This window comes from Anas platyrhynchos, chromosome 27 (genome assembly GCF_047663525.1).
Source record: "Anas platyrhynchos isolate ZD024472 breed Pekin duck chromosome 27, IASCAAS_PekinDuck_T2T, whole genome shotgun sequence".
NCBI classification, from domain to species: domain Eukaryota; kingdom Metazoa; phylum Chordata; class Aves; order Anseriformes; family Anatidae; genus Anas; species Anas platyrhynchos.
This window is the reverse complement of record NC_092613.1, coordinates 6,606,076-6,630,543: the sequence shown is the minus strand read 5'-3', so window position 1 is coordinate 6,630,543 and position 24,468 is coordinate 6,606,076. Positions and strand designations below refer to the sequence as shown.

Below are 24,468 nucleotides of genomic sequence, written 5' to 3'. Positions count from 1 at the left end.
ACGTCGCTCACACGCGGCTCGAGCAACATCTGTCAAAACACGTCCCCCTTGTCCTTGGCGCTCCCGGGGAAGAGGGATCCGTTGGCCCCCTAATGAGCCTGACATCAATTAATCATCAGCCTCAAAATTAGCATTGTGGCAGCGTACTTTGGAGGGAAGCGATTCCCCAGATGGAAGTAAAAATAGCCTGGGTTGTCTCCCTCCCCCTGGAGGGGGTGGCAACAATGGAGCCACAAAGCAGCCTGCAGCTTGCCTCGTCTGGGTTCGCTCCCCGGCGCTGTCCCGGGGACACCAGGACGGGCTTCACCGGTGCCTCAAGGACGTGGCCTGATCCAGGCACACCACCCTTTGCCTTTTCTGCAGGGTGACAGCACCCTGGCAGCTTGGTGAGCTCTGAATTCAGGAGCTCTGCCGTGGCAAGGGGTCTCTGGAGCCCCCTCTCCAAGAGGTGATGGTGGCTGAGACCTCCCCTGGAAGTCGGCAGCGACCCGGTCCTTCTTGCGTGCTGTGCTGGCATTTTCACGGTTGGAGATGCTCCCAGCGGGCTGGAACCCAAAGGAGCAGCCACGCCGCCCATGGCCCTGTGCAGTTTGGGTTTCTGAGCTTGGTTTTGGAGCCGTTGCCTTCCCCAGCGCCACCTGCGTTTTGGGTCTGTCCTGGTGGCTCAGCGAGAAGACGCGCTGGGCAGGGAACATCTGCGGGTTGCGGCTGGCCGGAGAGGGAGGGAGGGAGGACATTTTGCACGCTGGCTGGAGACCCACGAGGGCTCCTTGGCTGGCCGGGTGATGGACAGACAGACCAAGTGTCTACCAGAGCCGCAGAGCCCAGCTGAGGCCGCGGAGAATTGTGTTTGCAACGCATTGCTCTGCACAAAGCTCTCAGTCACAAGGAGAAGGGGACAAAAGGCTCCCTGTTCGCTCCGTCCCAGTGGGTGCAATTCCAACAGTTAAAAAGCAAATGTGAGTTGTTTGTCTCTGTGAATATAAAGCTTCCCCAAGCATGGCTGCGTTCTGGCCGGGAGCGGGCAGTTTGGCCGCGCTAATGACTGTGCTCGCGCTTGGAGCGCTGCTCCCTGCAAATTGGAGCCAGCGCAAGCCAGGAGCTGCCCCGCCGGGGCCCTTCCCCTCAGGATGGGCACATGGGCTGAGAAGGGGACAAACTTGTGGGGTCATAAACCCCATTTCGGCCAGCCCCGGGCTCATGGCAGGCAGTGAGAGCAAGGAGGAATGGGCACGGGGGCTCTGCCCGCCTGGGTGGCTGCCACCCGCGAGCATCCTGCCAGCACCGAGTGTCCTCTCTCGGCCCTCCAGCCCCTGCTCAAGGGGCTCGTTGTGCTCAGCGAGGACGCAAACGGCAGAAGGGAGCCTCAGGCAGGGCGGGCTGGCTCCTGGAGCTTCGTCAGATCTGCTGATCTGGGGCGTATGACCACGAGTCAGCACGCGGCTACCGCAGAGCGGGAGCTCCCGAGTCATTTGCTCTTTCCACGGGTTCTGTCTGTGGCCGGCTGCGTGCAGCTCCCAGTGGTGCGTCCTGCCTAACCCCAAATTTGGGGAGGCCAAAGGGTGCCAGGCTTCGTCCTTGCAGCGGCAGAGGGTGCTGCATCCCTGCTCGCTGCTGGGGCTGCCCGAGCGCTCGGTCACGCTGGAGTTCCTGCTCCCCAGGCTGCTGGGGCAGGGCTGTGCTGGGACAGGGGGTGGCTGTGCGTGATGGACCAGCTCTCGGATCGCTGCAGGAGCCCAGCTCGGTCCTTGAGACCCAGCCAGAAGCGGGCGCAGGACCCCCGGCACCCAAACCCCTTCCTCCACCAGGCAGAGCTCGGCGCAGGGCGCGGCGACGTCCCCAGATGTGCGGCGCATCTGGAGGGCGTCGAAGCAGTTAAGTGAAGGGCTGGTTTGTGCTACAGAAACCCGCAGTTCCTTCCTTTGATCCCGTGAATCAGCCCATTGCCTCCTCGGATAAAGCCCCATTTATCTCCTGCTCTCCCCAGGAACTTTGAACGCGCCCCAGCTCGCGGCTCCGCGGCAGCAGAGAGCTCGGCTCGCCCGGCTTTCTCTTCCGCTGCGCTGCTGAAGCAGAATCAGGTGAAATCACTATGGCAACTGGCAGATGACAGCGAGTCTTGTTGCCTTGGAAATGAGACAGAAAAAAAAAAAAAAAGCCCAAAGAGCCATCTGGAATTTTGAATTTCCACAATGTCCGCCCCGTGTCTCGTGACGTGTGGGGAGCGTGAACCTGCTGCTGCCGGCTGCTCCGGGGCCCCCAGGCCCGCCCGCACCTTCTGCCTCGAGGTTTTTCTTTTTGCTTTTGTCCCCCCCGTTCTGTTCCTTTTTATTTCCTTTTTGCCTAGGGTCTGCAGCATCCCCTCGAGCGTGTGCTGGTGGCTGTCACAGGCGGTGTGTCGCACCTGAAATCCCAGGGCTGCGCGTTGCTAGCCAGGGGATGCGCGGGGCAGCCCGACGCTCACACACACAAATACCGGTGCCCCAAGGGGACAGCGAATCCAGGGAGGGGGGAAACTGAGGCACAGAGTGACGCATGCGTGGACGAACCCTGCTCTGCAGGGCACCGGGCTGGGGACACTTGCAGCGCGTGCGTCCCAGGGCGGGCAGGCGGTGCCATCAGGGTCCTGGTGTCCCTGATGGCACCGCCAGGGTCTGCCCCGGCGGGGGGATTTGGGGCACCCCAGGCGCTGGCTCCCGGTGTGGAGGCACGGAGCGAGGCGTGGAGGTGGGACGTGCTGAGCAGCTTGAAGCTGTCGTGAAAGAAAAAGGAGCTGCGATTTGGATGCGCAGGTGGGGTGCTTCGGGGCCAAGCGCAGCATCCATTGAAAGAAACCCGCAAATGGGCTGGGGGCCCAGGCTGGATCTCTCCAGCGGGTTCACTTGGAAAGTAGTGTATGGGAGAGACCCAATTAACTAGATTTATGGCTGCTCTAGCCTGAGAAAGTCTGAATCCCTTTTAAAAGCTTGGCTTGCTGGAGCCAGACCGGGTTCAGGCTCCAGGTCTCCCAGCCCTGCCCTCATTAGGAGAAGCGATTCACAAGGCTTAGCAGCAGCCCTCGCCCCAGAAGTGCTGATTCGGCTGAAGTCCTGGCCTGTCACCGCTGCGCTGCTGCTGATTTTCTGCTCTCGCCTGCCAATGGGGAGCTGACGGCCCCTGCGTGCGCTGCGGGGCTGCTCTGGGAGGGGAGACGGCCCTATGGGGACAGCCCTGGTTATGGGGACAGCTGTTATAGGTACAGTGCGTCCTTGCAGGGCATGGGGCTGCCTTTGGAGCCTCCTGCAGAGCCACGGTTTTGTGCAGAAGGATCCAGCCCGACAAGAGACGCGGGGTGGATGCAAACCCTGGGGATCTGGCAGTTACCCCGCAGAGTCCTGTTAGCGATCTCCACCGCCTGCTGGGTGGCCGTGGGGGGAAGGAAGGCTTAATTAAACCGCAGGGAGAAGGGTTGCACGGTGCGACCATCCCCCTGCCCGGCCGTCCAGGAGCGTGAATCAGAGCTGCAAGAAAACTGAGATAAAGCCACCGGCCTCCATATGGAAAGCCTCTGCTGTCAGCAGGCCACGCCAGGGGAACCGATGTGCACGCTGCAGGCTGGGGAGGTTTGGGTCTTGAACCGGTCTTGGGCTCTCCTCCTCGGCTGCAGCGGGCTCCGGGTGCTGGAGCAGAGGGTTTGCAAGGAAAACGCAGCAAAAAAGGAGGCTGGAGGCAGCGTGGGCAGGGGCAGGAGGGCTCGGGCAGGCTCCCCATGGCCCCAGTGCGTCCCGAGGCGCAGCGCGCGTCCGCTCGGAGGTCCGCAGGACTGGGGAGCCTGCAGGCACCTCGCTGCCCCCGGAGAGCTGCTTTTCTTGCTGAGTTTATTGGCGTTTTCTTCAGCACTCTGTAAGGAATTGAGCAATGGGTAAAAACATTTCGTGGCCTGGGGAAAATTGTTGGAGCTCCTGTGTACCAGGGGCCCACCGGAATGACTCACGAGTGCGGCGAGGCCTTTTATAGGAAATTCCTGCTTGCCGTGCAAAACCTCGCCGGGTCACCAGGAGTCCGTTCCCAGCCTGTTCTGGAACGAGACCGCTCGGGGTGGCTCGGGGGCAAGAAAATGCCCACGTGTGAGTGCCACACCGGCACCAGCGTCCCGTGCCAGCCCGGCAAGCGCCCCTCTGCTGCCGCCGTCCTGGTGCGTGCACGCCTGCACGGTCACAGGGGTGCACACACACACACACACACACACACACACACACGAACCTCCCCACGGCCGCACGGCTCCTGCTGCCACGTGGCCCCCCCATGAGCACGCGCACGATGCTGTCGAGCTCTCGGGCAGCGCGCGCACCCCCCTGGGTTTCCCTGCCAAGGCACATGGGGCACACGTGTCCCACTCCGCGGAGCTGCCTGGCCCCAGCGGGAGGTGTTGGCCACATGCTCCTTTGCAAGGAGCTGTCACGAGCTTCTGGGAGCTGATGGGCTCCTCATTCCCTGACGTACTTGGCCACGTCTGCAGTGTGAGGACGTGTTGGAGCCCTTCTTGGGCAGGTGGGAAAGGTGGCAGCCCCGCGCCAGGCACGGCATGCCGGGTGGAAGGGCGGCTGGGTCAGCTGGGGGGAGGATCGAGGCTTCCTGCCTCAGTTTCCCCTCCTGTGAATCAGCCGAATTTTGCTCGCTGACGGAGGGAGCTGAGGGTGCTCAGGCGAGGGATGGAGCTGCAGTGGGGCGAGGAGAGCTGCTCAAGCATGGCCGCAGGACGCAGCATTTGGGGACAGTGCCTGGGGCACCTCCTCAGCATGGTGGGGTTGGGGGGTGCTCAGCCGGGGGCTGCAGTGGGACAGAGCCCGAGAGAGCAGCCAGGGGCTGCCGGCGGGGCTGTGCTCCAGAGCTGGGGTGGAGGAAACGGCCCCGAGCACGCGGCCCCGGCCGAGCAGGGGACACGGCGGGACACGTCACTGCCGGGGAAGCCAGCCCGGCCGAGGTGGGATGTCTGTCTGACCCGCTGCTCCCTGAGCCGGCAGCTGGAACCATCTGGCTGCAGCAGGCTTGCTAAATCGATGAGGGGAGGAATCCAGCCCCGTTCCCACACTCCAGCCTCTCCTGGTGGCTCCGGTTTCGGCTCGGCTCTGGCACGCAGCGGCTCGGCCAGCCCCGCTCACCTGGGAGAGGGACCCCGCTGCCCGGTGGTGCCACCGCCCCTGCCTGCACGCTGTGGCACCTCGGTGCCGGCTGGGGTGTGTGCAGAGGTGGGAGAGCAGCTCCCGGGGGCTGGATCTCTCCCAGGTGAAAGCTGCAGCTTTTCCCGCAGCATCTCCAGAGGTTGGAGCGATCTCCGGATGGCCGGCCAAAAATTCGGGGAGCGAGCTGTGCTGGGGGGAGGTGGGGTGGGGTGGCTGGAGTGGGGATCAGGCTGGGAGAAGCTGGGGAGCGGAGTCAGTGCCGGCGCCCTGAAACTGGGACTCTGTGGGCTCACAGCACGGCTGGGGACGCAACGGGTGCTCGCGTGGCCACCCCGCAGGAGGCAGCGCCAGCCCTGTGCTGGCCTGGGGCCAGTGGGAATGGCCACGGGGGAGGCAGCCGAGCGTTTTTGGGAGGGAGCCACTGCTGAGCTGGCAGCCCCGCACCCCTGCGACCCCACTGCCCGCACGTCCCCATCCCCGTCCCCGCTCTCCCATGGGTGTGAGCGGTGCTGGGTGCCCCCTGCCTGCCCGGCCCCGGCCAGGAGCTCTGCTGGAGCTCACCCTTTGTGCTGCAGGCGTGAACCTGCTTCATTTCACCCGTCTCATCGGGGCTGCTGGTGCTCATCATCACCACCTTCCACGCGGAGATCAGCGATGCTTTGCAGCGGGGCGCGTGGGCTCTGCCTGCGGTGCCCGGGGAGGTGCCCAGGGAGGTGCCCAGCTTGTGACAGGGACAAGGGGACGCGGGCTCTGCTCGCGTGCTGGACACGTGGCCTTGGTGTCGTTGCCGGGGGGTTGTGCTGGGGGTGTCCCCCCAGCCCCTGCAGCTCTCCCGCAGTGCTGGGTGCCACGGCGCGTTAGGAGGAGCCGCCTCCAGCGTCCCCTCGCGCCCGCTGCCCTTTAAGCTGTCACCACGGTTCAATGGCACGCCGTGGCCACGGCTGAAAGGCTTGAAATCGGGGATCAAAGCTGCGCGGGCACGGCTGTTACCCGACGGGACCTGCAGGAAGGCTGGAGCCGTGCCCCAAGCCCAGCAGCAGCTGCCATGGAAAGGGCGCAGGGACCCCCCGGCCGTGTGCATGGACACGAGTGTGTGTGTTCACATGCAGGGGGGTCTCCAGGTGTGTGTGCACACACTTTTGGGTATGTGAGCACGCATGCGGGTCCGTTAGGGGGTGTGTGCAGGTGTGAACGTGCTCCCAGCGTGGTGTTTTTGGAGCAGATGTCCCCGTCCCAGCAGGGTCCTGGCCCTGCTGCCTGGGGATGCCTGGGGTCACCTCAGGCCTCGGTGTCCCTGCTTCTGGTCCCTCTGCCCTTGCTCCTGGCCACAGCACCCAGGGCGGTGGCGTTTGGTGGCCGTGAGGTGATATCGACACCTGGGTCCAGCGTGGGGGCCCTGCCCTGTCCCCTCCTGGTGGCAGAGTGGGACCTGGGGAGGGCCCTGGTTGGGAAAGCCGCGCTCGGAGGTGTTTCATCCCGTTAATGCCACCTCCTTGTCCCCTTGCAGACCCCGAGTCCCAGAGGAAGAGGACAGTGCAGAATGTGCTGGACCTTCGGCAGAACCTGGAGGAGACCATGTCCAGCCTGCGGGGCTCCCAGGTGTCGCACAGGTGAGGCCCCAGCACCCCACGTCCCCCTCCCCACAACCAGCACCTTCCCTTGGGGGTCCCAGGTGGGAGAGGGCTCTGGCTGCACCCCATGGCCCCGGGGGGGGACCTACACGTACACATGGGCACTTGGGGCTGCGTTTGTGTCTCTGACACGTGTCCGGGGCCAGCAGTGTGCCCCTGGGGTCCCTGCTGATTGTTGCTGTGCTCTGGATGCGCTCAGGCTCTGCCCAGCAGCTCCAGCGCCGTGCCCAGCCTGGGCTCTGCAGGGCGACTGCGCCGGGTGTCGGCGAGGCCGGGGAGCGAGGAGCTGTGCGTCCTTCACTGGGTGTTTGTTGCCACCTCGTGGCCTCGCTGCGTGCTTGGTTTTGTGCTGGAAGGGGCGAGAACCTGCTGGACCTTCCAGGGGCTTCCTGGCCCCCCCTCACCCACCACTGGCAGTCACAGAGCTCCTCTGTGCCCCCCACCCCCAGCCGGCTTTGTCTGGGCTGCAGAACCCCCTCTATAAAGCCCTTTATCACCCAGAAGCTTGCCAAGACCTTCATCATCCTCACCCCACTTCCCAGACCTCTGAGCTGGAGGGAGCAGAGCGCTCGGGCACTGGGATTTCCATGGGGGCCGTGGCAATATTCCCCGAGCTGATGATTTCCTGGAATTATCCATTGCAGCTCTGCAATCCCTTCGCTCGGTGTAGGAGCCCGTTTGCAGCCTGGCGCTGCTCACGCCGAGTCAGGGCTGCTTTGCATTTGCTTTGCATTCATCTGTGTCAAATTTCATCCGCTGCTTCCTCGGCGCGCTGCTCGGCTCAGCGGCTCCTGAGCAAATCCTCTGTCAGCCCCTGTCTTAGGGAAATAGGGCAAGGATATTAAGGGCGATTAAATTAGTATTGCTGGTGGGTTTTGTCTCTTCGCCATCACCTCCTTTCCTTGATGATTTGTGCACCCAGCCCACGGCGGAGCCTCAGCCCCATCCCTGCCGTGGAGAAAATGGACCACGGGTAACTGGTGGGAGCAGCCCAGGGAAGCCTGTCCCTGCTTTCTGTCCCGTAAGGAGTTTTTACATCCGTGAGGGCTTTCCCTCTTACCCTGTGACAGATGAGTTTATTTGGAGGCTGCATTTGGTGGGAGAGCTCACTGACCCGCAGCAGCCCCACCACACGGGCTGCACTTCCCACAGCTGGGCCACCACACACGGCTTGTCACCACCACACAGACCCACTAATTCTGCTCCTGGGAGCACTTTCTACAAGTGTGCCCAATGCAGATGCTACCTGTGGTTCTCTGGGGGCACCCTGGGTCTCCTCAAATCGGAGCCACTTCGGGCTCTGTGGTGCTGGCCACGATGCAAAGTCCACCACTTCCCTCCTGGAGCACCAGAGGCAGGTTCTCTGGGGGCTGGGGCTGTGGCATGGGGACTCTTTCAGCTCCCCACAGCCTGCACGAATGTAAAAGTGCCCCCCATCTGTCACAGCTTTCATCCTGGGGCACTCTGGCAGCTGGGTGTCCTCCTGGTGCACGCTCTCTGCCTGCTCCCACGTGCCTGGGAAGGGTTTACCGCTCCGTTTTATTCCTTCCACAAATATTCCTGCCATTTCTCCTCTTCTCCTCGCTGGGTTCTTTCATCCAGCGGAGCCTTGACCCTTTCCTGTCCCTGTGCTAGGACGCAGCTTTGTTCCTGGAAGATGTCACCGTGCTCTGACAGCCCCTGAGCCTGGCCGTGGGGCCGCGGGAGCTTCCTCGGGGCTTTCTGCACCCTGCCTGGGGACGTGGCTCGCATCTGCTGCGAGCTGCCAGCACAACATCTTTAAATAGCCTTTGTGCTTCCTACAAAAAATGCACCCTTTTAGCTGCCCCTTTCAGTTCCGCTGGAACGAACTTCCTAGTTTTTATGCAGTTCCCTCTTTTAAATTCCGTGCTGCAGCCGGGCTTTGGCTTCTGGTGCTGCTGCCGGAGCGTTCAGTCCAAGCGTGGCGCGGTCGCGGCTCGGGAATAGCTCCCTGAGAGCAGCGTGCGGAGCCAAGTGGAGGGCTGTGGGTTCCCGAGTAGCTGCTCCAAGAAGTAATCATTTTTGGTGTCTAAATTTAGCCTCAGCATCACTCCCTGACATGCCGTTTGCCCGAAATACACCCCGAGGGGTGCGGGGAGTAGCTGAGCTCCCCGGCACCGCTGCGCTCGCGGCTCTGGGCTGGCTGCGGAGAGGCGCGCTGGCACGGGCAGCACAGCTGGGCTTTCCCTGACAGCTCCCTGTTAATGGGGTTCAGCAGGACCCTCGGGGGGCTGGGCTGGTCCCTGGTGCCACGCAGAGGTGCTGCCCCTCTCGTGTTTGCTGCCAGCCCCTGCTCCGAGGTGATGGAGGTGCAGAGGTGGGCGGGATGCAGCGATGGAGACTCTGGGTCCCTCTGAACCGTTTCCACAGGGGATCCTGAGGCTCGGTGCTGGCAGAGACCCCACAAAATGGGAAATCCTAGAGGCAGGGAGGTCTGCCAGAACCTAACCCTAACCCCGACCCCGACCCTAAACCCAGCTCCCCGTCCTCACAGCTCCCTGGAGATGACATGCTACGACAGCGACGAAGCCAACCCCCGCAGCGTCTCCAGCCTCTCCAACCGCTCCTCGCCGCTCTCCTGGCGCTACGGGCAGTCGAGCCCCCGCCTGCAGGCCGGGGACGCGCCCTCGGTGGGGGGCAGCTGCCGCTCCGAGGGCACCCCCAGCTGGTACATGCACGGCGAGCGGGCTCACTACTCGCACACCATGCCCATGCGCAGCCCCAGCAAGCTGAGCCACATCTCGCGCCTGGAGCTGGTGGAGGCGCTGGACACGGACGACGTGGAGCTGAAGTCGGGCTACATGAGCGACAGCGACCTGATGGGGAAGACCCTGACGGAGGACGACGACATCACCACAGGGTAAGTGCCCCGGGCTGGGCTCTTCTGGAGGTTTTGCCACCTCCCTTTCGGCTTGGGGTGGAGGAGCAGGGAGATGGCCGCGGGTGCATCGTGTCCCCGCATCCAGGAGGTGCTTGCCCTCCATCGAGGGCACGTGGCCCTTGCAGTGCTGGTGCTGGGGAGCCAAATGGTGCTGGGCTGCCCCGGGCTGCTGGTGGCTAGCAGGGACGTGCTGCTGTCCTGGTGTGCAGGAGGTGGCCGGCTCGCCTGGGTGTTTCCAGAGCAGGGGGCTGAGAAAAGCCGGTGGTAAAGGGCTGCAGGCCAAAGCTGCCGCCTTCAGAAGTGTTCTCCCAGTTTACACCAGTTTGTCCCGTGCAGTTTACACCGGTTTGTCCCCGCTCCCGCTGAGCAGTCGAGGTGCCCCTGGCTCTGGCGGGGGTCCAGGGCTTCAGCATATTGGAGGTTTCCTGTTTCAGCGCATGAGAAAATAAATAACGCCAGCGTTTGAGTTGTCCCAGAGCAGGAGGAGGTATTTGGCCTCCTGACAGTGCTGCTCCAGCCCTCGTGGGGTGTCCGCAGTCACGTCAGCTCCTGGCGGAACCCGGCACAGCCCGCGGCTTCACCCCCGTCCTGGGGCTCGGGGCAGCGCTGCCCAGACGCGGCTCGGAGGCGTGTGACAGCGGTGAGCGGGGGGCCGGGGGGGTCACACCGCCTGTGCCACGGGGACCGTGGGTGTCTGAGCCCTCCTCAGGGGGCTCGAGGGGCTGCCCCGTGCTCGTGAGCGCCGGTGCCTGGTGCTGGCTGAGCGCGGTGCCCCCCCTGGGTGAGCAGGCAGCGGTGGCGTGTCACCGGCTGGGGGACCTGGTGGCTTTGCAGTGCCTGGTGTAGCTTTGGGCTGAAGTTGGGGCTTTTCTGTGGGTCTCCCTATGGGGTGAGGGGCTCCACCGCCCCCCTTCACCCTCCGTGCTCGTCCTGGAGCTGTGTGTGTAACCTCGGGGTGTCCTCAGGGGGAGCCTTGGGGTGTCCTCGCTCAGGGCAGGTGGCTACACCACGGTCCCCATCCCTGCGTGGGGCCCTGTGGATGTCGTCTGCCTGGGTTTCAGCAGCGTTTTACATTTTCCACAGCATTCCTGGGTTTCAGAACAGCATTTACACTGTTTCACCCGGTGTTCTCCCGGAGAAACGAGCTGTGAAGGGGCTGGGAACTGAGCTGTGAGGGGCAGCTGCGGGGCTGGGGGCGTTCGGGCTGGAGAGGGGGAGGCTGAGGGCAGAGCCCTGCAGCGAGGAGGGGGCCGGGCTCTGTTCCTGGGTCTCAAGAGATGGGACACGAGGCAACGGCGTCGTGTGGCACCCGGGAGGATCAGCTGGGACATCGCAGCCCCTCATCCAACCTCCTCGGCTGCCTGACCTAGAAACCCAGCAGTGCCCCGGGCCGCGTCTCCCCGTGCCGCTAATGCACCGGGCAGGAGCTGCGCGCTGCAGATGGGGCCAGCAGCCCCCCGGGCTCAGGCTGTGGGGGCAGCTCCCCCACGCACGCGCACGGAGCCTTGTGGGGCAGTGGGACACAGCCCGCCCGGGGGACGCCGTGTCACATCCCCGGGGACGGGGACGTGGTGACAAAGCCCCTCGGAGACGCGGCGCTGCGGCACGAGGTAGGGGAGCGGCACGTGGCCGGGGTGGGCGGTGTGGGGACCCCCGCAGGGTGGTGGTGGTGGAGGGGGGAGCCTCACCCCACCTCCAGCCAGGCTGGGGACATTTCCTGGGCTGCGAAGACCCCGGGGCACCGCGGCTTGATGGCTGTCGTGTGATTTTGGGGGTGGTGATGCGGCGGCACCGGGCGCGTTCGTGTGCGGACCTGCGTGTGAATCAGGCGGAAGCGGAGGAGGCTCGGGTGGCTCAGGCGGGGTTTTTCAAGTCAGGTTTTGCCTGGTTTCATCCTGCCCGCGTCCAGGCGGTGTGGCCCCATCCTCCTGGAGCCACTCGTGGCTCTGTGGTGTGGCTGCGTGGTTGTGCTGCTGCTCCGTGGTGTCGCACGTGCTGGGTGACCTGGAGCAGCTCCGGCAGCTCCTGGCACAGCAGGAGCAAAAAATAGGGTTAGGGTTAGGGCTTCGAGGTGGTTGGGCTCCGACCCCGCACACTCAGGCTCCCTCCCGTGCAGGACATGTCAGCTCTGCCCCGCTCCGAGCCGCCCCATCACGTCTCCGGGGCTGGAGAGCGCCCTGCATGACGTAGTGCTTTCCGCTGCCCTCCTTTTGCCAGATCCTTCGTCATCCAGCCCGTTCCCGACCGCTTCCCCACAACGCTGGCACAGCAAAAAGGCAGAGCCCTGGGATGCTCCAGAAGCCCCCGGATGGCTCCGCCACACCACGGAGCTGTACCTGCCGTGCCCTGTGCCTGCTGCCGAGGGCTCGGCGGGGTACGGGCAGTGCAGGAATGGGGCTGAAGGGACCTCCCGTGCCTCAGTTTCCCTTATTCCCCCCCGGGTGTACCAGGATCCTGGTGCAGAGCTGTGCTCGGTGGGGTTTGGCGGTGCGGAAGCACATCGCTGGCACCGGGCACTCAAAAGCCTGGTGGCTTCACGGCCCCGGGGAAGTGCTCGCGGGACATCTGTGCTCGGGGGGAGTCCTTTTGGGGGAGTCCTTTTGGCTGACACCGCCGTGCTCCAGCAGGCTCTGCCCAGGCTCCGGCTTCCTCGCAGCTACTTGAGCTCGGCGCAGCCCCGGGGGCTGGAGCAGATGTTTGGCTCGGCTCCCCGTGAGCGGTGGGGGAGCGGCCGCCCTCCTCCCCTGCTCCGAGCGGGCTTGGCGTGGGCGCTCTCCTCCCCTTCCCTCAAAGGCCTGCGCTCGGCGTCGACCGCTCCGGCTTGACCCCTCTCCGCCGTCCCGGCGAGCCCCGTGAAGTCATCGCTCGGCTGGGACATCCCGCGGGGCACGGCCATGGCCCCGCACGTGGCCCTGCGTGTGTTCGGGGCCCGGGCGGGGAGGTTTGGGTCGCGGGGGAGCAGCAGGGAAGTGGTGTCGGATAAATATTGGCTGCGCTGCGCCGCGTGCCGGGGCTCCGCGGGGCTCCTGCCTCCAGCCGGGATGGGGGCGAGCTGGGGACAGGCCCAAAAAAAGAGCCCCAGACCCCTGCCGGGCACTGCCACCATCGAAGTATGCTGCCCTGTGCCACGTTGGGGGTTCTGTGTTGGAGTTTCCTCCTAATTTCGGGTTTGCTCGAGGAGCCTGGTGCAGACCCCCAGGCCCTGAGGCTCCCCGGGAGCAGCCACCTCGGGTGTGCTTTGGGAAGGGGCTCCTGGGATCGGGGAGGGGGTCAGGGGATGCTGGGGATAACCCAGGGCTGGCGGATGGCCCTGCAGGGGTGCAGGGAGGCTGGGGGGCTTCCAGCCCCATCCCCAGCAGGCTGTGACCCCAGGAATGGGGCCGGGCACGGCTGGGGCACTGGGGACCAGGGCCGGGATCCGTTGCAGAGCGGGGAGCCGAGCGCTGCCTTTGCCCCTTGGCTTTGCCGCTCGCCACGTGCCGCCGTGCCCCGTGCGAGGAGCTCGGCCCCTGCAGGCAGAGGTGTCCGAGGCCTCGGGCTTGTCCAGGCAAGAGGAAAAACAGGAGTTTCGCAAGCAGGCTGAGTCACGCCGGCTCCCCCACCCCGGTGCTGCTCTGGGACTCTCCGACCTCCGCACGCGGCTGCCGCGACGCCCCGAGCCCTGAGCAAGGCTTCGAGTCTCCCCGCTCCCGGAGATCCCCGTGCAGGGACGCGCTTCCTCCGGGGTTTCTGATGCTTCAGGGGTTGTAAAGGGGTGGCCCAGTTCCCCACTGTGCCCCCTGCACCCAAAAGGGCACCTTCATCAAAGCCGTGCTCTCAGGGAAGCGCCCGGAGCCGCTGGGCAGTAGCGAGGGCCCCCTTATCCGTCCCCCCCCCCAGTGATTTATGCAGCTAATTGTTTTTTCTGCCCCATTAAGTGAATGAGAAGCAAAGAGCCCAGGCTGCCCCTGCTTTTCCCTGCTGGGAGCAGGGAGCACAGGGGTGAGGCTCTGATGGGAGAGCTCAGTGGCCGTCCTCAGAGCCCCCTTGGTGCCAGCGACCCATGGATGTAGGCACGGAGACCCCCCAGGGCCCTGGCCCTACAGAAACAGGGGGGCTGCGCGTGCCCCGTGCCTCCCCCACTGCAACAACCACGGCAGAGCAAGGGAGAAGGGCTGGGACAGAGCGAGAGGGGCTCCACGTCCTCGTCTGGGGACAACTGGGGCAGGTGACAGGCGAAAGCTGGTGGCTGAGGACAACGTGGGGTGCGCCACGCCGCATCCCCTCTGTCCTTCCAGGGTCAGCCAGCTCCCGGTGGCTTCCCTGGCTCACACACGAGGCTGGTGGCAGCGGGGCCAGCTGGCACGTGGGTGGGTGTCGGTGTGACAGGAGTGAGACGGGTGAGGAGCAGGACCTGTGGCCGTGCCGCCGTGGCCGTGGTGCTCTCACTCAGGGATGCACCGCGCAGAGCCACCAGCAGTGACTCTCCCCCCAGCGTACCCGGGCTGTCCAGGGGGGCTCCCCACCCGCCCCAAATCCAGATTTAGGCCAAAGCTGCTCCTCCAAATGCTCCTGGCCAGGAGGGAGGGACAGAAGGGGATGGAGGGACGCAGGGGAGCGGTGCCGGTGCCGTGCCGCCGCCCCGCTGGCACGCATCCCATGGCAGCGCATCCCGGTGCCCTCACCATGGGGCCAGACCCCCCAGCGAGGTGCCGCAGCGCTTCGGGGGGCAACCTCCATCCTCCTGGCCAGCAGCCACGTGTCCGAGAGCCACCGTGGGGCCGGCAGGTGCCGGCAAGGGGTGACCATCGGGGTCGGGCAACGTGCACCCCACACGGCCTCGCCTCGCCAAGCCGGGACAGGCACATCGCGAGCGGGGCTGTGCGGCAGGAGGGAGCCAAGAGGCGTTGCCGTGCGAGGGCTGGCGAGGAAGGAATTACTTATTTCCGAGCCCGCAGGGACCGGTGCTGTTGTGCTGCAGCCGCACTTAACCCTCTCTGCCCACCGCAACGCTGCAGAGGGGTGGCCGAGGGGGTCCCCGGGGTGCGCCCTGCCTTGGGGGCGCAGCTCCCGCTCGGCTAAGGGATGGAAAACCAAGATGCAAACCGAGCCGTTGTGCAAGGGGGGGGCTCTGCGGGAGCCAGGCCTGCTGGAAGCAGCCACCCCCTGTGCGGGGCAGAGCCCAGAAGCTCTGGGGGCTGCTCCGGGGCTGGGCTGGGGGCACCAGAACCGGCCCTGGGGCGGCTGGGGCCGGGCGCAGGGATGCGGGGACACGGGGAGGGGATCGGGGGGGGGGCTCTGGGCAGGCGGGGGGCGATGCGGGGGGGCTGGAACGAGGATGAGCCCCCAACCCTTGATTTTTTTTTTAAATTTTTTTTGTGGGGGGGTTGGGGGCGTGCCTTTTGTCCCCGAACCGAGCCGGGCCGGGGCCGCTGCCGCTTTAACGCGGTGGGGCGGGCCCGCTGCCGCCGCCCCTCCCGCGGGGCCGCTGCTCCGGGCGGCAGCATGCTGCGGGCCGGGAGAATGCGCCGTGCCCCGCGCCTGGCCGCCAGGTAGGGACCGGCACCGGGACCGGCACCGGGACCGGCTCCGGGACCGGCTCCGGGACCGGCACCGGCGGGCGCGGCGCGGGGCGGCCGCGGGCGCATTGCGGGCGGGCGGCTCCCGGGGGCCGGGGCCGGGGTTGGGGCTTTGTCTGCCGGGCCCCGAGCCCCGGGGCCGCACCGCGGCCGCTGCTTTGTCTGCACCGCACCGGGGGCGGGAGGGAGCCGCGGCCCCGCCCGCGCCCCCCCCCTCCCCTCCCCAGCTCCAGCTCCCGGTTGCCGGCCCCGGGGGTCCCCGCGGTTTGGCCCCGTTGCGCTCCACCGCGCGGAGCCGGTGCCGGGACCCCCCCGAGCATCCCTTGGGAGCCCCCCCCTCAGCACCCCGGGCTCGTCTCGCAGCTCCCCGGGGTGGGCGCATGGCCCCGGGGTGCCACCGGGAGGGGTCTCGGTGCAGGGAGCTGGCGGGGGGGCGCTGCGGAAGGTGGAGGGTGGGGAGCACAAAGCGGGGCCGAGCTTTGCTCCCCGCAGCAGCCGGTCCCAAAAAGCCCAGCCCCGGAGCTGCCGGGGCTGCAGCACGGGGAGATGCTTCGGAGCTGGCTGCTCCCCCCCCCCACCCCAGCCCAGATCTGGGGGCTCAGCCCTCCCTCGGGCGCTGCATCCCCGCAGGATCCCCCCCCCGCATCCCCAGACAGGGTTTGCGGGTTTGGTTTCAGCGTGGTGCTGGGGCTTTGGGGTTTGAGGGGGGTGCTGGGGTGACCTTGGCCAGCAGGACCCCCCTTAGGGCTGCTTTGGGGCTGCCTGGGCTCAGCCACGGACCGGGAGCCCAAGCTGAGTTCCTTTTTCTGCCAGGGGGGTGGTGGTGGGGTCACATTTAGGTACGGTGCTGGATTTTGAGGACCCCTTTGCGTGCCAGCCACGCACCCTGCAAGAGAGCTCGAGGCACCCTAGGGTGGGCATCTGGCACCCAGGTCTCACCCTGTGGCCCCAGTGCCTTTGGGATGTGGCCTGTGCCCTCCCCCGGGCTGTCCTGGGGTGGTGCTGGGGGCTTGGTGGGGGCGCCCGGAGCCCAGCACGGGGCCACGCAGGCAGCAGAAGCAGCCCCTGAGCGGGGCTCGTGGTGGGGTAGACATGTGGGGTGAGCTGGGTGGGCTCCAGAGACAGCTCCCCCCGTGGGTGCACGTTGGTCCTTCCTCATGGGGCTGCTGAGGGGGGTCTGGGGCTACCTCCCCATGGGTTAACCCCAAGCCCTGTGCCCGTTTCATTGGGGCTCTGCATATATCAGCCCCCTGGGGTCTCCTGTGTGAGGCCGGGAGAGCTTTTGGGGTCAGCCCAGCTGGGCTGGCACGAGCTGGAAAGACCCAACCGCGTTTGGTCGCAGCCACGTGGCCGCGGGGCGCAGCTCCCCAAAGCTCTGCCTGGCTCTGGGGGCTGCCTGTGGCGAGGGGCTGACGCGGGAGGGGAGAGGAGCTTAGCCTCGAGCTCTGGGGATTTCTGTCCCGGTGAGAAATCCCCACAGCAGGGGCTGGTGCTGGGAGATTTGCGGAGCCGGGCAGCTCCGTGGCGCTTCCTGGGCACGTGGTTGTAATTAAATCCCTTCCTGGGCAGCAGGGTTTGTGCTGGAGGGATGCAGGGGGCTGCATCCCTCTGTCCTTGGCCAGTTCCCTGGGTTTTAGGGACTCGTGCTGGGGATGCACGAGCTCCCCGCGTCCTGCCGGGGTGCCCGGCAGCTCTGGGCTCCCCCGAGATGTGACAGGGGGGCCCCTTCCCTGGGGCCAGGCTCTGCTCGCCCGGCCGTAAACCTCTGGCTGCTGACAGCAGCTCTGCCCCCGGGGCTGTGTGGGGTGGGGAGCCTCATCCTGACCCTCCTGCAGAGGGGCTGTGGCGGTGCCCAGCCTAGGGGGTGTGGAGGAGCAAGGGATGAGCACCCGATTGTGCCCCCCAATGGTTCCAGACCCCCACCCGGCGCTGTGCTGGAGCTGCCCAGGCGATGCCGCAGGGCGCTGAGGACACCAGTCCCCTGTGGACATCCAACCTCTGCTGCCCCATGGCTCCGTCCCAGCGTTTGGGCACCCTCCCTGCACCCCGGGTGGCAGAGGTGCTCAGCGGCTGCCATCCCTGCCCGTCCTGTCCCCAAATGTCACTTGGGTGCTGCTGCACAGCTCCCCTGGCTGCTGCAGCTCCGGTGCCGGTGCTGGGGACCCCGGCTGGCTGCGTCCCCTCAGCTCCACTCCCCGTCCCCCCCAAAAAGCCCAGGGCAGCTGATATGGGGCTGCGGGGCCCTCCCTGACCTACTGAGCCGCTGACCTGAAAGGGGCCGTGCTCATCCTGCTGGAAGGCGGCCGTGCTCGTGCGTTCTGCCCGTGCTGACTGACAGCCCCGGAGATGGGCTCGTGCACGCTCCGCTGCGCCCCCGGCACGGAGCAGCTGCCCGGGTGCTGGGGAGGTGCCGATGTCCCCCGCGGGCACTGGAGCAGCGAGTGGGAGCTGGCTGAGAAAGGGTGGAGGCTGTGGGGTGGATGAGTTTGGTGTTCCGGCCGCTCCCTGCCCTTTCCAGGAATCCTCCTGACCCCCTCGGTGGGGCTGGGCGCAGGGAGCTCGGTGCCGGCCGCGGTGCTGCCTGCCGTGCCGGTGCAGGTGCTGGTTCCCCTGCTGCACAGGTGCCTGCAGTCCATAAAACACCTCCGTGGGGGCCTGCACGGGGAAATTGCGGGGGTTTGGAGCCTGCACGAGGCTGGGCTGGAGCCAGCCACTGCTGTCAAGCGTCAGCTCCCCGCCAGGCGAACGGGAGCTGAGGTTTGGCCCCGGGGGTGCAGTCGGGTGGCAGGGGGACACGGTGGTGGCAGGGGACGGCTGGGCAGGGGGCCTCACGCTGGCTTCGCTGTTGCAGCTGGGATGAAAGCAGCTCCATCAGCAGCGGCCTCAGCGATGCCTCTGACAACCTCAGCTCGGAGGAGTTCAATGCCAGCTCCTCGCTCAACTCCCTGCCCTCCACCCCCACGGCCTCACGCAGGAACTCGGCCATAGCGGTAGGTGCCCAGGATGCCCAGGGTGGGCAGGGGAGGGGTGCCCAAGGCACGGCACGTGCCACGGGGCCGTGATTCGGTGGGGCTGGGAGCACCCACGGGTGTCCGGTGCCCTGGCACTCGCCGGGGCTGGGCTGGGTGCCGGTTTTGCCCCCTGACTCCTCTCGTCCCGCAGCTGCGCACCGACTCAGAGAAGCGCTCGCTGGCGGAGAGCGGGCTGAGCTGGTACGGCGAGGCCGAGGACAAGGCAACCAAGAAGCTGGACTACGACAGCAGCAGCCTCAAGATGGAGCACGGCTCCTCCAAGTGGCGGCGGGAGCCCTCGGAGAGCTGCGAGGAGGGCTCCAAGGGCGGCGAGCTGAAGAAGCCGGTCAGCCTGGGCACCCCGGGCTCCCTCAAGAAGGGCAAGACCCCTCCGGTGGCAGTGACCTCTCCTATCACCCACACAGCCCAGAGCACCCTCAAAGTGGCAGGTGAGGCCGGTTTGGGCAGGGGCTGATTCTGGGTATCTTCATGTGTCTTCTCTGTGCACATCAGCCGTGGGCTGGCTGTGGGACACCCCGCGGGGCTCGAGGCTGGCTGGGTGGGGGGATCCTGGCTTCTGGGCAGTGCCGCGTCCCGTCCTCTTCCTCTACATCACCTCTCTGCTTCCTCATCTCCAAGGCACCCAAACGTCCCTTCCCCCAAACCCTCCCTGCTGCTCCTGGGCTGCTAACCCCTCCTTCCCTCCCTGCCACAGGCAAACCTGAGACCAAAGCCACCGACAAGAGCAAGCTGTCCGTGAAGAACACCGGCCTGCAGCGCTCCTCCTCCGACGCCGGCCGCGACCGCATCGGTGACGCCAAGAAGCCCCCCTCGGGCCTCACGCGCCCCTCAGCCTCCAGCTCCTTTGGCTACAAGAAGCCAGCTCCTGCCACCGGCACCGCCACCGTCATGCAGGCTGGGGGCTCGGCCACGCTCGGCAAGATCCAGAAGAGCTCCGGCATCCCCGTCAAGCCGGTCAGCGGGAGGAAAACGAGCCTGGATGTCTCCAACGCGGCCGAGCCCGGGTTCCTGGCCCCGGGGGCTCGCTCCAACATCCAGTACCGCAGCCTGCCCCGGCCAGCCAAGTCCAGCTCCATGAGCGTGACCGGTGGCCGCGGTGCCACCCGGCCCGTCAGCAGCAGCATCGATCCCAGCCTGCTGAGCACCAAGCAGGGCAGCATCTCGGTGTCGCGGCTCAAGGAGCCGTCCAAGATCGGTGCCGGCCGTGGCGCGCCGGCCCCCGTCAACCAGACGGACCGGGAGAAGGAGAAGGCCAAGGCCAAGGCGGTAGCACTGGACTCCGAGTGCGTGACGCTGAAGAGCATCGGCTCGCCCGAGAGCACCCCAAAAGCCCAGGCCAACCTCCCGCCGGCGGCCAAGGTGGCTGAGCTGCCCCCCACGCCTCTCAGGTATGAAGTTCCCTGCCCCAAAGGCAGCAGGAGCGCGGTGTGGCCGTGCCCAGCACCGAGCCATGCCCGGCGTGCGGTCTCACCGCCGTCCTCACCCGTTTTCTTCCCCCAGAGCTGCTGCCAAGACGTACGTGAAGCCTCCCTCGCTGGCCAACTTGGACAAGGTCAACTCGAACAGCCTGGACTTGCCCTCCTCCAGTGAGCTGCACCCCCCGCACGCTGCCAAGCTCCAGGACCTGCACCCGAGCGGCGGGCACCTGACGCCCTGCTTCAGCCCCAGTCCTGCCCCCATCCTCAACATCAACTCGGCCAGCTTCTCCCAGGGCCTGGAGCTCATGGGCGGCTTCAGCGTCCCCAAGGAGGGCAGGATGTACCCCAAGCTCTCAGGCCTGCACCGCAGCATGGAGTCCCTGCAGATGCCCATGAGCCTGCCCAGTGCCTTTTCGGGGGGCAGCACCGCCGCCCCCACCCCTGCTGCTGTCCCCACTGCCAGCGCGGAGGAGGAGGAGGAGGAGGAGGCGGGTGAGCTGGGCTGGAGCGGCAGCCCCCGGCTCGCACATCTGGACAGGTACGGGCTGAGGGTGGCTGATGGGCTTCTGGGCACCCTCCTCACCATCCTACCGTGGCCTTTGCCTGCCTCGGAGGCTGATATCTGGGGGAGATCTGCCTCGTCCCTGTGCCATCGCTCAGCCCCTAGGCGCGGCGTGGCACCTCCCCTCCGTGCAGGTGGCTGATCTTCCCTTCCCTTCCCTTCCAGCTCCAACCGCGACAGGAACACGCTGCCCAAGAAAGGGCTGAGGTAAAAAGGGCCCCAAGGGCTTGTGAATGTTTCTGGGAAGGGAGGACGAGTGTGCGGGGGCACCTGGGGCGTGGGGCTGGCAGCGGCCCCCCCGCCACCTCACCGTGCTGGGCTCTGCTCCCCTCCAGGTACCAGCTCCACTCCCAGGAGGAGGCCAAGGAGCGGCGCCACTCGCACACCATCGGTGGGCTCCCCGAGTCGGACGACCAGACGGATCTGCCCTCGCCCCCCGCCCTGCCCATGGCACTGGTGGGGAAGGGCCCGCTCACCAGCATCGGTCAGTGCCCCCCAGCCCCATCCCGCTTATCCCCTGGGTCCCCCCCTCGGCACCTGGGCTCTCTGCTGGGCTCTGGCTGCCTCTGGGTGGATGGGTTTCTCCTCGCCACCCCCCGTATCTGGTGCCTTTGGCCCCAGCAAGGTGCTGGGATGTGGCTGGGGGACCATGGGCATGCATCACCTCTGCTTCAGGGCATCCAGCCCACCACTGGGTCTCTGCCCGCAGTGCTCCTCTCCTCTGGGGGTGCCCAGAGAGCAAAGTGAAGCCCTGCCCTGTTCTTCTGGCTCCTCCACGTTCCTGGAGGGTTTGGGGACTTGGGCAGAGGGGTTGGGGCTGGCAGCAGGTGATGGGGTTGCTCCCGGAGGTGATGGGCTCCTGCACGGTGGCACAAGCTTTGCCTCAGGGTGAGGGATTTCTTCCTCAGCTCTGTGCTCACCAGAAGATGTCGCAGGTCTCCAGGTCCCTGTGTAAACCGGCTTTTTAGCTTTCCTCCCGTGCCTCTGCTTTGGGACCGCGATCCCTGCTTCCTTTCCCCATCCCGCCTTCCACCGACCGCTCCCAGCCCCTCTTCCCCACCCCGATCCCCGCTCTGACCCTGCCTCTCCCCCTCCTTCTCCTTGCAGTGAGCCCCACTGCCGCCACCACCCCGCGGATCACCCGCTCCAACAGCATCCCCACCCACGACTCCACCTTTGAGCTGTACAGCACCTCCCAGATGGGCAGCACCCTCTCCCTGGCAGACAAACCCAAGGGCATGATCCGCTCGGGCTCTTTCCGCGACCCTGTGGACGACGGTGAGAGTGTGCCCAGGCTGAGAGGGCTTCCCCGGGGGGTGGTGGGGCTCCTCGGATCCTCGTCTGTTTTTTTTGGGTGCTGCTGGAGGGGCTGGCACACCCGGCGCAGTGCTTGGCGACCTCCTTTGTGCTGGCATCGGCTCTTTGTGCAGCTCCCGACCCACGCAGGTGCTGGTGGGCAGGTTTATGCCGTGGTGGGTGTCCAGCGGTGCCTGGTGTCCTTGGCACTGGGGACAGGGGACCCAAACAGAGTGGCTGAGGCTTGGACAGAGCCCAGGGTGCTCCCCAAGCAGCCCTACCAGGATGTGGTCGTGGCCAAGTGCCGAGGAGCGGGCAGAGCCCTGCAGCCACCCTCCCAGGGTCCCCGCAGGGTCCCCGCAGAGCCCCCCGTGGCCCCAGGAGCTCCCGGCTTCCTGACAGCTTTTGTTCTGTTGCAGTTCACGGATCGGTGCTGTCCCTGGCCTCCAGCGCCTCCTCCACCTACTCCTCCGTAAGAGCCACCGCCGGGCTGCGCTGCCTCCTGCATGGCTGTGGGCTGGGGGGGGGCCTGGGTGGGATTTGGGGCGCTGAGCTGTGCGTATGGGGGGGCTCTGTGCATGTCCTCCGCCCCGCGCTGAGCCTTGGCCGTGCCTCGCTGCCCTCCTGACTGCCCGCCTCTGTCTGTCTCTCTCTGCCCTCGCGCTGCCAGGCTGAGGAGAAGATGCAGTCCGAGGTGAGCCCGTGCCCAGCGCTGTCGCCTGGTCCCCACCTTGCTGCCGCAGCCGAGGCGAGCGCCCCGACCCCTCTCACCCCCCCCCGACCCCTCTTTGTTCTCTCCCTGCAGCAAATCCGCAAGCTGCGCCGCGAGCTGGAGTCCTCGCAGGAGAAGGTGGCCACCCTGACGTCCCAGCTGTCCGCTAACGTGAGTCCCTGCGGGAACCCACGGGGGACGTGTGGGGCTGGTGCTCACCCGCAGGAGATTTGGGTTCCCTTGGGAGCACCCCGAGGCCAGCCTGAGGTGGTCCCTGCTGTGGGCTTCCCCCTTTCCTTGGCGCTGGCTCCCCTGCCCCAGGAGAAATCCCCTCTCCTAGCTCCCCATCCCGTGCCGAGCGGCTCGGGGTCGCGGGTGCTCACCCACGTCCCCGTCTCTCCCAGGCCAACCTGGTGGCAGCTTTTGAGCAGAGCCTGGTGAGCATGACCTCCCGCCTGCGGCACCTGGCTGAGACCGCCGAGGAGAAGGTGAGAGCCGTGGGGAGGCACTGGGAGAGTGCTCGCGGGGCTGGGGGGTACGTGGGGTGAACCCGAGGGTGCCCCCGGGAGCTTTCGGGGCGTCCCCCGCGCCATGGGGACGCGCTGCAGGGCTCCTGGCTCTGCTCCTGCAGGACACGGAGCTGCTGGACCTGCGGGAGACCATCGACTTCCTGAAGAAGAAGAACTCGGAGGCCCAAGCCGTGATCCAGGGCGCTCTGAACGGCACCGAAGTTGCGCCCAAAGGTAGGGCACGGGGCTGCAGCTGCACCCTGGGGAGCAGGGAACTCATCAGTCCCCGCTGTGGGGTTGGCAGCCCTGCCTGAATCCAGCTGGGCTCCTCCTGCCCGGGGCTGACACAGGGCCTTGGGGCATCCCTGGCTCTTGCGAGGTGTTTGGGGTTCTGGGCAGCAGCCCCTTTCCTGCCTGAGACCCCTGAGCATCCAAAACCTGGGTTGCACACAGCCAGGGCTGTCGGCACGGCAGGTCTCGGTGCTGGTGCCTAGGGACTGGGCTCTTTGCCACCTCTGTGTTTCTGGCTGCTGATTTTTGGCTTGGTTCCCCCGGTATCCTCCTTACCAGGAGGCTCTGACCGCTGCGGGGTTCGGCTGGGCCCAGGGGAGAAGGGAGGGATCACAGGGTGGGCTGGGGGGAGCTCCCGGGGGGCTGTGGCACTGGGACAGGCACAGTTTGACCGCTCTGTTCCCGGTCTCTCCCCACTCCCTGGCTTCTCTCGCCGGCCCCAGAGCTGCGCATCAAGCGGCAGAACTCCTCCGACAGCATCTCCAGCCTCAACAGCATCACCAGCCACTCCAGCATCGGCAGCAGCAAGGACGCAGACGCCAAGAAGAAGAAGAAGAAGAGCTGGGTGGGTTGGGCAGGCCGCTGGCAGGAGGAGGGGGCGTGGGGAGCCGCTGGCAGGGTCTGACCGGGCTCAGCCCCGTTGAGCCAGCCCCGCTCGGTCCATCTTGGTTCCCTCTGTCCCCTGGGGACAGCGCTGCCGAGGAGCGTGCAGCCACCCTGGATATTTCTGTCTTGTGCTGCCTGGGGCCAGGAATTCCCCAGCTCCCCTGGGAGTTCTCCAGCCCTTGTCCCGCACGCCTGCTCCCTCGTGGTGTCTCCCACCTGCCTCCCTTCAGCCCCCGCGGGTGCTGGCAGCACAGGGTGCGGGCCTGAGGCTCTGCAAACACCCGGCCAGGCAGCCCCAAGCTGGACGCGTGATTAAGTCTTGCTTTGTTCTGTTTCTCTTCCCCCTATGCTGACCTCAACCCTTTTTTTCCAGGTGTACGAGGTAAGTCCCACGCCGTCCTCTCCACCCCATGCCGTGCCTACCCAGGGCGCTTGCTCCATTTCACGGGACGGCGCTCGTGCCCCAAACCATCCCATCCATCCCACTGGCACTGATCCCTAGCACGGCCACCCCGGGGCCCTGTGCCACGCACGCCTCGGCTGCTTCCTTTTGGTGTTAGGGTCAAAACACGCACCCATGCAGAGGGGCTGAACCACCTGGGCAGCAGGGAGGGCTCAGATAGGGACCGGCCCTTGGATCCATGGATGGGTTTTCCCCCATTTTTGCCTAGGGCAAGCACTGTCCCCTTTGGGATCCATGCAGGTCCCAATGCTCCCCTGCTCTCCTGCTGTCAGCAGAGCCAGATGCTCAGCTCGTTCTATTTCTATTTTTACTTTTTTTTTTTTTTT

The 24,468-nt window shown here is 66.2% G+C and overlaps 1 protein-coding gene across 7 annotated transcripts in view; it reads left to right on the top strand.

The window, feature by feature from the left end:
• Positions 1–24,468, top strand: part of NAV1 (neuron navigator 1) — a 57,564-nt gene that overhangs the window by 24,680 nt on the left and 8,416 nt on the right. For 5 of the 7 annotated variants that reach the window (XM_072028247.1, XM_072028245.1, XM_072028244.1 and 2 more), the window contains exons 5-19: positions 6,670–6,772; positions 9,309–9,674; positions 18,105–18,243; positions 18,416–18,713; positions 18,980–19,673; positions 19,786–20,241; positions 20,431–20,472; positions 20,601–20,749; positions 21,373–21,543; positions 21,981–22,033; positions 22,232–22,255; positions 22,367–22,444; positions 22,678–22,761; positions 22,905–23,016; positions 23,517–23,638. In XM_072028247.1, the coding sequence (XP_071884348.1) occupies positions 6,670–6,772; positions 9,309–9,674; positions 18,105–18,243; positions 18,416–18,713; positions 18,980–19,673; positions 19,786–20,241; positions 20,431–20,472; positions 20,601–20,749; positions 21,373–21,543; positions 21,981–22,033; positions 22,232–22,255; positions 22,367–22,444; positions 22,678–22,761; positions 22,905–23,016; positions 23,517–23,638 (2,891 nt within the window). The remainder of the gene's footprint in view (positions 1–6,669; positions 6,773–9,308; positions 9,675–18,104; positions 18,244–18,415; positions 18,714–18,979; positions 19,674–19,785; positions 20,242–20,430; positions 20,473–20,600; positions 20,750–21,372; positions 21,544–21,980; positions 22,034–22,231; positions 22,256–22,366; positions 22,445–22,677; positions 22,762–22,904; positions 23,017–23,516; positions 23,639–24,468) is intronic. The other 2 variants (XM_072028248.1, XM_072028246.1) reach the window with 1 other exon arrangement.